Source organism: Limulus polyphemus, unplaced genomic scaffold (assembly GCF_000517525.1).
Source record: "Limulus polyphemus unplaced genomic scaffold, Limulus_polyphemus-2.1.2 Scaffold1205, whole genome shotgun sequence".
Classification (NCBI taxonomy): Eukaryota; Metazoa; Arthropoda; class Merostomata; order Xiphosura; family Limulidae; genus Limulus; species Limulus polyphemus.
Genome location: NW_013666815.1, coordinates 65,654 through 78,914, shown reverse-complemented (window position 1 = coordinate 78,914; position 13,261 = coordinate 65,654). Strand labels below are relative to the sequence as shown.

Genomic DNA, 13,261 nt, shown 5'->3' with positions numbered 1-13,261 from the left:
CGTTTATCATGAATTTTCATAACTTCTGTGCAGTGGACAGGTACTCCAGCTAATTATAAATATAACATATACACAAATGTGTGACTTTTGAGAAATTATTATTAACTTCATTCAACAAAACATGATTTTGTCCTTGATTTGTTTACACCATTTCTTTTGGAGCAACCTTTTAATAAATGTTTTGTACATGTTTCTCCGTAAATATGTTCTGTTGTAACAGATAAACAGAGGTTACGTGAATGAAACGACATGAAAAGTGTTTTCTTTGTTGAAATCGGTGGTTGTTTAAAGTAAAAAAAGTTTATGAACAACAAACGTATTCTTTTTATAGTAACATTTCTGTTTCATTATTTTGTGTAGAACATTTTCTTAGACTTATTGTTAGTTCTGTGTTTACTGCCGAGCTATAAAAAATGAATTACGTCTACACAAATAAAGGTTTCACGTATGTTATATATTAGCTTATTTTTTTATTAGAGATTCTCAATCAGTCTGGTTCTTTACAACAATTATTCCGCAGTGTAAAAGTGATGTTTGTCCGTCCATCTATCTGTCTAATTTCTCTTTCTTCACTCTCTCTCTCACTCTCTCTCTCTCTCTCTCTATATATATATATATATATATATATCTCATTGTGATGCACATAGTTCTTCCTTTTATAGTTTTAATTAATTTTTGCTGGCCAAGTATGATGATAATCAGTTATGTTTGTCAAAAGACATTATTATTAGGCTTGTTGTATTTTTGAAAATTATTTTGATTTTTTTTCTTCCAGTATGGTGTAGTGTTTGATGCAGGATCAACTCATACGCAGATCACCGTATACAAGTGGGAGGGAGATAAGTACCAGGGGACGGGTGAAGTGAAACAAATCACATCTTGTAAAGTTGAAGGTTTGTTTACAAACACAAAATCTACTTATGAAGGCTTGCATGGTACTAGAAGTATAAATTATATTTTTTAGGTTTGTCTAAAGTCAGAAGTCTATTTATGAAGGTTTGTCTGGTATTAGAAACTTGCTTTACCTTTCAAAGGTTTGTCTGGTACTAGATATGTTTTACTTTTTAAAGGATTGTCTAAAGCCAAAAATATACTTGTGTAGGTTTGTCTGGTACTGTAAATATACATTTTAAATGTTTTTCTAAAGCCAGAAACCTAATGATGAAGGTTTGTCTGGTATTAAAAATGTTTTACATTTTAAAAGTTTACCTAAAACGAAAAGTTTTACTTAAGGTTTGTCTGATACTAGAATATACTCTACATTTTAAATATGAACTTGTGAAGTTTGTCTAGAATGAACAGTGTGCTTATAAAATCAACTCTTTATTAGTACAGTGTATTGCATAAAGATTATATATATTTTTTTTCAATGAATGTTCTTCATAGACAGTTTCTCTTGTTAGAATGATATATTAAAGTTAAAATAATTTTTTTTAGGGTCATCGTGGCAACTGAAAAATTCTTCAAAACATTCTTACAAGAAATTTAATACTTTTCACCAGTACTTAATATTTTTATTATTATATTGTTTGGTTGTTTGTTTTGAATTTCGCGCAAAGCTACGTGAGGGCTATCTGCACTAGCCGTCCTTAATTTAGCAGTGTAAGACTAGAGGGAAGGCAGCTAGTCATCACCACCCACCGCCACCTCTTGGGCTACTTTTTTACCAATGAATAGTGGGATTGACTGTCACATTATGATGCCCCTACGGCTGAAAGGGCAAGCATGTTTGGTTGATTGTGATTCGAACCCACGACCCTCAGATTGTGAGTTGAGCTCCCTGACCACCTGGCCATGCCGGGCCCTATTATTATCTTGGAGGACAATTCAAGCTTTACATGTGGTGGTACATCATATGGCAACATGCTTCGAACCATAAAGCTAAAATTATTTTCCTGCATTAATGAGTCGGTAATTAAGCAGATTATTTCCGTTACTTGGTAGGAGGTGTAGCATCCGAAACCGATCCTAAAGAGGCGGGTCCATCCTTAATGCCTTGCTTGTCCAATGTATCGCAGTTCATTCCTACCAAGAAATTAGCTGGTACACCACTATATGTAGGAGCTACTGCTGGAATGAGACTCTTGAAGTAAGTGTGGTACTCTTAAAAAATGATGATAAATGAAGTAAAGATGCTTAGTGCCAAGGAATATTCTGTATTTCAAAAATACTTAAATACATAGTAAGTTTGATAGTTCTGTTTAAATTTAATTTTCCCAATATGAAATTTCATTTACTGCTAAAAAAAAAAAAAAAAGTAAGGCTTAAAAAAAAAGCTGTTTCTCTGGTTACCAGACTACAGTACAAGCCATAATAACTGTTTGTTATGAAATAAACAGGAGAATAAAATAACTGGGACATTCAGTCTTGCTTTTTTTGTTTAAGAGTGTCCGTATAGGTAATGGATTCTGCTAACTGATTGTTCTCCACCTGGTCGACAGTTTTAGAGTAGGGTTGTGTTGGATTTATCTGAGTCTTGGGGTTCTCTGACCTGGCTGTTTTAGTCTGTGGGTTGCGTAATGTGCCTACGAGGTTTACAATATCAGTATGTAATAATTCTAAAAATATATATATATTTTGTGACACTATTTGAATAGCTGTCATTGTTTCTCTTAAAGGAATGTAACATTCTTCTGAATAAGTTGACAAATATCATGACTACTGCAAATCAAAAAGCTTTCTTTGAAGATTTTTTTATTGGTAATAGCTACATCACTTGTCAACGTTTTTGAGATGAAGTAGAGTTAAGTTAATGATGCCGGAAAATTCTTGTAGTACATCTCGTTGAAGTAAGTTTCACTTATAATGTTGCTGTTAGCATGGAGGCATAATGTTTAATCACAGTGCAATATTTTGTAAGTTTCACGTAAGATGGTTGAAGAATTAAACTCGTAAAAACTAATCCGTTAACCATAAAGATAAGATATAGTTTTGTGTCAACAGTTGCCAAGGTGACTGTTGCTAAGTTGTATGCATTTAAAAATGTTACAATTAAAGGTGGTGCATGTATAAACATTTTTTGCATTAAGATGTTATAGATAAGTAGTGTTGTTAAAAGTACATTTTAAGTTTCCTGTAACAGTGTTTGCATTTGAAACTACGTATGAAACTTATCTTGTAGTTTGTCGAATACTCTCCTTGCTGAAGCTATCCTGCTTCTGACAAGATGTACGTTGGTTCAATCAGACTTTAGTGTTAAAACTGTAGAGATCATCAGCGGCCATGATGAGGGAGTGTTTGCTTGGATCACAGCTAACTTCTTTCTTCGGAGATTTGTCACTCAACCAGTAAGCATGATATTTAAGTAAATTTGTCACCAGAAGGGCATATGTAGTACCTCATCAGCTTGCACTGTAATGTCTTAAAGCTTATCCTGAAAATAACTTTTCTACTGTAACGAAATTAAATAATTTAAAAGGGGGTTTGGATTATATGATTATCTAATTATGTCACTTTTTTACTGTAAGGAAATTAAATAATTGAAAAGGGGTTTGGATTACTTGTCTTTATTTCTTGAGGCTTCCCTCATCTAGTTCTTGCCCTGTAGAAAAATGTGCTGAAAAATTCATTGGAGAGAGGGTCCATATTGTTTATATGTGGACCAAATTGGTAATTTTGAGGTTAAAGATCATGTACAATAATAATGTAGTTGCATGTATGTCGTTTGTGTACTTAACACCTTATTTTTACGTAAGCTACTTCTGTATAACGGTCTGCATGTAACTTTGTAAAAGTTAGATGGAAAATAAAAAGACTGTATTGAATGTTAAAAAAAGATTTTAAAGTTGTTTATTATTATTAAAATAGTTCATGTGTTGCTTTTGTGCATTTTTTTTAAGGATTTGTGTGTTTAATGGTTTCATTTGTGTACGTGAGATCTCCGTAATCTTGCTGTAATAAGTATAGTAATTTGGAATTTAGAAACCCTGTATAAAATTTGGAAAGCTGACATATGATTTGTGCAACTTTTTTTGATTCCGTATGGAATCTATTGGATTACTTATTTCCCCTTATATAAGCTGTGTATAATTTACGTAATACATAAATATTAGAAGGGGGAACGTTCTGAACCATTAAGTAATTGTTTACCCTGGAGGCTAGAAATGTCTTAACTCATTTTTTATTTGTTTATAATTGATGGTTATAAAATTCAATAAAAAAAAAAAATAAAAAAAAATAAATAAATAAATATCACCTTACTGTTTGGAAATCGCACAACAGAGCTACGAAGAAGTATCCCTGGAAGAAGATAGCTATCTATCTACTACCACAGTTGGAACGCTTGACTTGGGCGGAGCATCAACTCAGATTGCCTTTGAACTTTCTAAGGGAGACTCTGAAAACAGAAGTGTCAGTGCTTTAAAGCTTTATGGCCACAACTATCGTGTATTTTCCAAAAGTTATCTCTGCTTCGGCATCAATGAAGCTTTGAGAAGGTTTTATTTTCTACTTGTAAAGGTAAATGTCTCTTCAGCTGTTGGTAGTACTAAGAATACTGTTTAGTGTAGAAACGTAGAGGTGTTGCATTTGATTAGTTTTATTGTTTAGAACTCCAGAGACCATGTGTTGTACTAAAAATAGTATCGCACAATTTCATCGTGGTGTATAATATTTGAGCATTTCGTGTGTTGAAATATGTGAGACACTGTACTAATTACAAGTTATGTTTGTCTATACATTTATTTTTAGAAAAACAAGAACTGACCAATAAGATTAAAAAAACATGAAAGAATTATTTTAGTCTAGAATATGTATGACAGTACTAATTACAAAACTTATTTTTGTCTATACGTTTTTTTTTATAAAAACAAGAACTGACAGATATGATTTAAGAAAATGAATTATCTTAATCCAGAACTAAATTTTCCAAAAAGCTTGTGCATATACAGTATTGGAAATAATTTTGGAAACTGAATAAAATGGGTATAAAATGTTTTGGGACTGTTCCCCTATTATTATATGAAAATGAACTGCAGCAACAGAATTCAGCTATGTTTAGATACCTTGCATTATAATTGGCTGTCATCCATCCAATCGGACAGTGCCACATCTGCATAATGCCTACAAAAGTACAGGTAATTATACTATTCCTAGCATTAGTTTGAATGGATTTTTAGCTCCCAGGTCAGAAATGGAACATGATACCCAGGTGATACATACCTGGACAAATACAAGTAGTGGGGATATTCTGTCTATCAGACATAATCAAAATAGCAGGTGCAGAGCTAGTAAGCATGTAACTGAAAAAAAATGGAATTAGGATCTGGGTGATAAAACCCACAATGTCCCAGATCCCACTATCCCTCACCGTCTATAGCCGGTTATGGGTATGATAGTTATCCCTTAAAGAAAAAAAACAAAAAAAACATAAATAGAAATAAGATGTTAAACCAACCTTGATTTCTATCATACATCATCCAACCTTCTCCTTAGTATATTTCCTCCGATATTAAATTACGATTTATACAACCTTACTGTACATTTCAAGTAATAATATTCATACTTTATCTTACTGCTTATACTATTGTTACATATCTGCTTGTTTGTTAATTTTCCGTAGAACTTCTTTCCGAGAAACTTCAGTGCTACGAGTCCTTTCTTAATTAAAACTACTTTATTCTTTCTCGATACAACTTTGCAATACAAAGATTTTCCACAGTCATTTTAAAGTTAAATACTTTTATAAACACTCGCTATAATTCACGCACTTTACTTACAGTGCCTACTGCTCGCTTGATTCAATTATCTATCATTTCTCTTCAATCGATCTCCGCCTTATATACTAAAAAAAAAAAAAAAGGGGCATCTAGCAAATACTGGGATAATCGTGAGGTTCCCCGATCCTTCTAGAAACTTCAGCGCACATGCTCCCAGCGTCTCGTGGCTTCAGCTGTCGTACATGAATAGTTATATCTTTCAGCAATGAAGGCCTCCTCTAAAGCATTTCCATAGATATGTGTTCCTCACTAAAGCATTTCTATGAACATGCATCCCCTTCTAAAGCACTGCCATGGGCACATATTTACCCTCATCTTGAGTGGTTTTACGAACAGATACTCTTCCCTCTAAAAAAACTACCGGTGTAATTGTTCTGAAAAATATGTATACAAAAAAAAATATCAATTTTACGATTAATTTTTTAAAAATCGTAAATGTTTTATTCTAATTTCCATTTATTAAAATAAATGCTCAAAACATTACTTTTTATAATCTGACAACATTTACTAATTATCCGTGACATAATAACTTGTGAAGTATTTCAGGCAGGTGTTTCTAAAACAAGTAATCTTGCATGACAACTGATAAGCAAAATATAACTATTTAACTATAATATGTGTTTGTGTATTTAAAACTAAATCTAGCACTGAGAGAGTTCTCCGTAAATATGGCATGGAAAGAATTAATCGATGATCAAGCTTCTTCTAACTCTCTATTTATTTCATTGTTGCTTTATTTTATACCTAATAATTGTTTTATTTGATCATTACTGTCTGTTATGTATAACAGGAAGGAGTTGTCATATTCCATACTCTTTCCTATTGAGTATAATTTCAGACAATCTTCACAATTCTGTGTTACTTGCATTCCTACAAACTATGTGGTTCAAAGAAATACTTTGTTTACTTATGTTACATGTTTCAGACTTCAGAAGTTCCAAAACTATAAAGAAAATAATCTAAAATAAGTCTTTAATAAACAGTAACGGAGCAACACCAAATTTATATGGATACAGGTTTTGACACTTTCAGGTATCCTCTTCAGTCCAACATTTGTTTGTGAAAGAAACATGGTATTGTGTACTTGCATACTGAAAGAAAATAGGTTTTGTGAAGTGTCAATGGTACCATAATTAATAATGAATATATATAAACAATTAATTATATGTTGAAGTATTGATGTTTAAAGTTACTTGAGTTATAGCATTTAAAGAACGACATTGTTGTTTTGTAAATACAAGTTATCTGAAGATGGGAAAGTGAGAATCACAAGTTACATCAATATACGTCTTGTATAAAAGAAAGAACGTCACGTTAAATTCTTGATTTCTAGGATCCATTAAAAATAACTACCATTGACAATCCATGTGGACCAAAGGGACATAACCAGACATACAGTGGGATGTATCTGTTTGATCAACCTTGCACGTGGACTGAACGTTCGGCAGAATTGGTCCGATTGAATCCCAGTATCTTGGTATGGTTAACTACTATAGTGTTTAGTTAACATTAATTACAATTTGTTTCTAGAAACATCTTCCACAACGAAATCCAGTTCAAAATCACTATTGTTTCGGTCTTTACTATCCACTCCTGGAAGAACGTAGTTACACTGATGAATTATTGTAGCTTTGCTACTTTAATGTATATTGTGTTGACAGATAATGTTGTCGTATTTTGATAATTTATTACTTAAAAAAAAACAAAAAACAATGCTATCGTGGCTATAACATAGCATTTCCTTTGATATTGATTTACCTTTTATTTTTCTATATCCGTATCGGTTCTAAACCTATATAAACAATGTACTAAGATATAAATATCCTACAGTAGATATTTTAGATATCAATATCTATTTTACTCGTCCTTTATGGGAAAGCCACTTTCTCCATGTTTCAGAATATTTTATTCTCATTTTCAGTATTCTGAATTTGAATTGTCCGATTTTGAGAGGCCCTGGAGGTTAGCTGCCCCACCTATCATTATGCCACTGATGGTTTTAACTAATTCAGTTCTATTACTTTTGTTAGTTTTTCATTACTTAATTCTCATTCCTGTCATTTTCAGTATCTTGGCAACTTCTGTGTTGTTTAGTTGGTAGTATCAGGTGTTCTGTATTGTTAGGTCAGTCTCATTATGCAGAACGATAGTATCCTATGATTTGTGTCTCGTTATTTAGTGTAGTAATTTGTTGAGGTAAAGACACTTGCTCGTCTTCAAAAATTATGCAATTAGTTTTATGATGAGAAGAAGAGTGCAAGAAAAATATGTCTTCAATTTATAATTGGTCTATTTATATCAACTGATCTTTGTCAGAATGTTAACTTGAAAGTCGGTAGTATTTATCATTGAAAGTGTTTTGTTGGCATCAAGATCATAGTTCTTGATATAGATTCATATTGAGAAGGTTTTAGTAATTCCAGTTTTTTCTTTATTTCGGTGATCCTTTTTTAAATCTAGGAATCTGATGGAAATATTAAATTAGTGTGCTTAATGTGTGCTCTATAGTAAGTAATTCTGTAAAATTTGTAAACAGATTCATTAAATCATAACCACATTAGTTTTTTTTATTTATAGTTGCTGCTTTAAGTAAATGGCTTGCTTTAATATATATGAAATATCTGAAGATTTTTTTGCCGTCATGTTCGTGGATTGAAAGAAACATTTCGTTTTACATGTAAATATAGTCTTATTTCCTTATTGGGAGAAATAAGAATTAATTTGATTGTGTTAATGTTGAAAAACCTTAGCACGGCTTCTTGCAGTTGGTTTTAGGACTTGTCTTTTTCATTCTCTTGCTGCTTTCAGAATGAAAACTATACATTTGTTGGACAAAACAACAATACAGAGTGTGCCATAACTGTTAGCAAACTTTTTGATGTAAAAAGCTGTAAAAACACCTTTAAGGAGTGTCTCGAGGCACCAGAGAAGCCCCTTCCAATGGCACAGTTTATTGTAAGTTTTTTTTGGAACCAACCTAAATTTACTCTGTGAAAATGTTAGATTTCTTTTATGGTAAAGCTGTGGTTATTGATTTTTAGGTATTCTCATTAAATAATAAACCAACAGTCACTAAGGCTAGTAGATAACCAGAGGTGTTTAGGAAAAGCTGTGCAGATCACATAATTACTTTTTTTTTAAATATACGTTATTTATTAATTTAAAAAAAAACTGTGTGTGTATGAATAATATATATAATTTTAATCAGTTTAAACTGGTATAACTTCATAACTTTCTTTTTTTTTACATATTTAAATCAAAAGCTTGGAAATTTTAATTTACAGGTTCACAAAAAAAAAAGTACATGAAACATGATTTTAATAATGATGGTTTTAAAATTTAATGTACAATATTTTGTATATTCATTTTCTAGTACTTATTCTAGATGGAATTTTTGTGATATCTAAGTAAGTTATATTTAAGTTTTATAAAAAAAAAATAATAATTGTACGGTAATCCTGATTTGATTGGATTCAAGGCTATTTATAGTTGTTTTTGTTGCTTGAATGATAAGAGCTATAAAGTAGGATTACAAAGTTTTGATGACTAAAGGAAATGTGCCATTTTGTGTGGTGTACTGTACATGTCAATATTATTTCACAGGCTTTCTCGGACTTTTTCTACACCTTGAATTTCTTCAATGCTACAAATGGCACACTAGAAGACTTCAAACAAAACATCGACAGATTCTGTGAGAAGCCATGGAAAGAGGTATAACTGTGTGTGTGTGTGTGTGTTTATATGTGCATTTTTTTATTATTGATTTCAAGATTTAAAGTGTCTAAAATTCCTGAAAAAGTTGTCAAAAAAGGAGATATTCCTAAAAAAAAAGTTAATATTTTGTAGATTTTTTATGTTTTGTACGTCTTTTACCAAGAAACTAATATATGTATGTATATGTAAAAAGCATGTTTCTGTTTTGTTAGCTAGTGTTTTCTAGCTATATATTATGCACGTTCTATTTTAAGCCACGTTTTCTTGTAAATCCTTGTCTTAAGCTTCACCATTAGTAAACTTTAGAAATGAATACTCCTAGTTCCATATCTTTTTACTGTGTGTTTAGTATTTAATGTTAACTAAAGCTGAAGACTAGGATTCAGAGGGAAACAGTTAAGTAGTAAAATAAGTGTTTATTTTTATTTGTTTCTTTCAAAGGGACGCCTCGTATATTATGTAAACTTTAAAACATTTATCACAAAAGGTTGCAAATAAAAATCACAGGCTTTTAAGCATCTCTGGACAAAAATTTAAGTGTTTTCAATTATTTTAGGGGTAAATTTTGAAGTTTTAGAGACACTTATGGTTTCCTTAGAACATTTTCTCCATACAACTGCATCAAAACTTTATTTTTTATTTATTTATTTTTTCAATTATACGTAATGTCTGCTAAAGATAGATGTTTCAATAGGAGTGAAATGTTAAAAATTGATTACTTTGTTCACAGTTGATATGTATGAAATGTTGGAAAGAATGGAGGACACAAAATGATGGAAACATTTATAAACATTAATAGCTTAACCAACTGTTTAAAAGCATCAAACATCATTCTACTAATTCTATCGTTCTGGAAATCTGACTTTTTTTTAAAGTTGTTTTTCTTGAAATTCTGAAGTAAGTGTAATTAAATCTCCTCCTGTTTTCCTTGAAATACAACTAAATACTTTCCTGAAACAAGGCCATACATCTGGTAACTTGTGTATTGTTAGAAATGGTATAATAGCATTAAAGACTACAGTTTTTTTTTTGGCGATTATGCTGTATCTGGTTTACCTGTGCAGCTTTTCTTAAACTGTTTAATGCCTTAGTTTTGTGACTTCCAAGTACACACTAAATCAGTTTCTGAATATAAAAGTTCATCGGAGTTCAAGGTTCAAAGGACGTAACAGGTATGTGGTTGAACAGGATTGCTATGATTCGGTTTCTTCTGCTTGCCTTTCTTATAAAAACTGATCATGATGATTTCGAGGCGTGGTTCGAATCTTGTAATTTTTCGACATCTTCAAATCCTTGTCTGTTATTTTGTTACCCGGTAATGTGCCCAGCTTCATAGCAATTGATTTAGGGTTCAAGTGTTCTCTTTCATAATAAGTCTTTTTTTTGTGAATTATAGGAATGGATCTGACTAGTTTGAGGTCTGGTTTTTAATTATTTGTCATCCTAAGTTCTTCTCTTGTGTAAGTTTCTCCTCTTTAAATTACACACCCATACACAGTATAGATATTGAAATATTGTCTTTTGACTCTACATCGTTTAATATCATCACTATAAAGATGCTTCCTTTTGTAAAGAATTATCATGTACTCTTCTAGCCACCGATCAAGTTTTGGCGGCATTTTACAAACTTGTTCAACACATTAAGAGTAAAAAACAATGTGCCTGAAAAGAAATTATAATTATTGTTCGACACAGTTTGCTTTTATTTTGTTCTTGTTTCTTGCGGGAAACCTGCCTGCCTGTCATATTACTGCAGTTCTAGAATTGTCATGACATTTGCTTCGAAGTATTTTCTCATTTACTTGCATCTTTATAATCTGTAACCGTCTGTCTGAATTTATAGGTGAAAGATTTGAATTCAAGTTACCTTGAACTTTACTGTTTTGAAGGACACTTTGTGCACTACATACTTACCACTAGTTATGGATTTACCTCAACAACTTGGAGCAACATCATCTTCAAAAAGCAGGTAAGTTTCTCTTTTTGCTATAAACCTTTTATAAAATGATCCTAAATTGGGAAAAAAAAATTTTAGAAATTGGATCGGAAGTTCAGAAAAATGTTCCCAATTTTTATTTTTATCCTGAAACTTTCAAGATGCCACCTGTTGTATTTGTGTTATATACTTGATCAATGAGATATCCGACATGGTGATTGTTCTCCATAAAATTATACTAGTTTAAGAATCTTGCTGTTAAAGTACTCCAGGGTTATACAGATCAAGACTGTTTTACTGTATAGGTAATGAAACTATCGGACAGCTACGACAATATTGTATTAAACATAAATGGAATTATCCAAAAGTTAGAATGTCAGTGTCATGAAAACCTGTAATCCTTCGTCTAAGGTCAGAATAAAATTGTTGGAAAGAATGTGGCCATCTTGTCTCGTAAGGACTGAAAAAAATTGGAAGTTAAAGTTGAGTTTGCTTATTAGGGATTGAAATTTTTAACCTTGTTTTCTGCAAAATTTGATAACTATTAATTCATAAATCTTTGTGTAATAATTACAGAAGATTGAGTGTATTATATTACAGGACTTAGAATATGCAAATAGGAAATTTATGTGAAACCACAGCCAATATAAAGTCTCATTGGAATGACATGTTTCAGAACTACAATTTGAAATGTTTTGTAGGTAATGTGATGCCTTTGAAAATTTATCACTTTTTGTGAATGGTATGTAATGGTCCTTTCCTATTCAAAATATTCATGTACTCAAATCATAAACATGTGTTCAGATTGGGGATTTAGCATTTATAAAGTAGGAGCTATCCTTTCTACTTATGACAATGAAAAACAAAAGAATATGGATCATTTTGGTACACCAGGACCATCCAGAAAGAGACCTGCAATATGTCTTACCCAGATAAAAATTTCACTAATCAGTTTAATTTGTTTCTAACAGATCTTCCTGAAGTTACATTTCCTTATTACACACAGTTTTATATGTTTATTTTGGACACTTTAGCTTTGTGGTTTAATTTTCTTTCACTATCTCCACCTTCTGGTAATTTTCTTTTTCTCTTCAGCCTCTTTTTCAATTAAATGAATGGCTAATGTTTTAGGAAGGTTTAATAAAAGAAATGTATTGTGAAGTGATTAAAAATTAAATACATTATTTTTTTTTTACCTTCTTATAGGTTGGAAAGATGGATCTTGGGTGGTCTTTAGGATACATGACTAATACAACAAATGCCTTGCCAGCTGAAAAGCCAACTCTTCCTATTCTCGCACTGCCAGTATTTGTGACTCTACTCTTACTAACATTCATAATTTTGGTGATATCCGGGTTTTTTGGTTTTTATTTCTCCACAATAAACGTGTCGAAAATCCTTTCTTTGTACGTTTATTATAAAATGGTATTTTTCCTAGGGTGTTAATTATTAAGTACATTAATATATACACGTCTATAGGTGAATGAAATGCTTTATTTAGCAAGGATACTGTGATTCCAGAAGAGATGGACATTTATTTCAAAGATGAAGACAAAAATTGGAACAGCTCCTTGATTTTGACCAAAGAAGTGTTTTTCATGTTCAAAGAATTAGTATTACATTTAACCTAAAATGATACATCAACTAAGTTTCTGGATGTCTTTGCTTAAAAAAAAAACTCCTAGTATTGTTCATTAAGAAATGCAATTTTAACTGGAGATTTTCAACAGTTAGAATCTGGTTTCCAAAAACTAATATTGTTAATTAAGAAATGCAATTTTAACTGGAGATTTTCAACAGTTAGAATCTGGTTTCCAAAAACTAATATTGTTAATTAAGAAATGCAATTTTAACTGGAGATTTTCAACAGTTAGAATCTGGTTTCCAAAAACTA

At 31.4% G+C, this 13,261-nt stretch overlaps 1 protein-coding gene across 3 annotated transcripts in view; it reads left to right on the top strand.

Moving 5' to 3' along the window:
* LOC106462603 (ectonucleoside triphosphate diphosphohydrolase 2-like) overlaps nucleotides 1-13,027 on the top strand; it is a 22,883-nt gene extending 9,856 nt beyond the window's left edge. For all 3 annotated transcript variants that reach the window (XM_013922547.2, XM_022389909.1, XM_022389910.1), the window contains exons 6-14: nucleotides 776-893; nucleotides 1,945-2,089; nucleotides 3,122-3,287; nucleotides 4,222-4,458; nucleotides 7,051-7,194; nucleotides 8,526-8,672; nucleotides 9,321-9,428; nucleotides 11,275-11,400; nucleotides 12,574-13,027. In XM_013922547.2, coding sequence (XP_013778001.1) covers nucleotides 776-893; nucleotides 1,945-2,089; nucleotides 3,122-3,287; nucleotides 4,222-4,458; nucleotides 7,051-7,194; nucleotides 8,526-8,672; nucleotides 9,321-9,428; nucleotides 11,275-11,400; nucleotides 12,574-12,813 — 1,431 coding nt within the window. In that variant the 3' untranslated portion in view covers nucleotides 12,814-13,027. The remainder of the gene's footprint in view (nucleotides 1-775; nucleotides 894-1,944; nucleotides 2,090-3,121; nucleotides 3,288-4,221; nucleotides 4,459-7,050; nucleotides 7,195-8,525; nucleotides 8,673-9,320; nucleotides 9,429-11,274; nucleotides 11,401-12,573) is intronic.
* The last annotated feature ends 234 nt before the right edge of the window (nucleotides 13,028-13,261 follow it).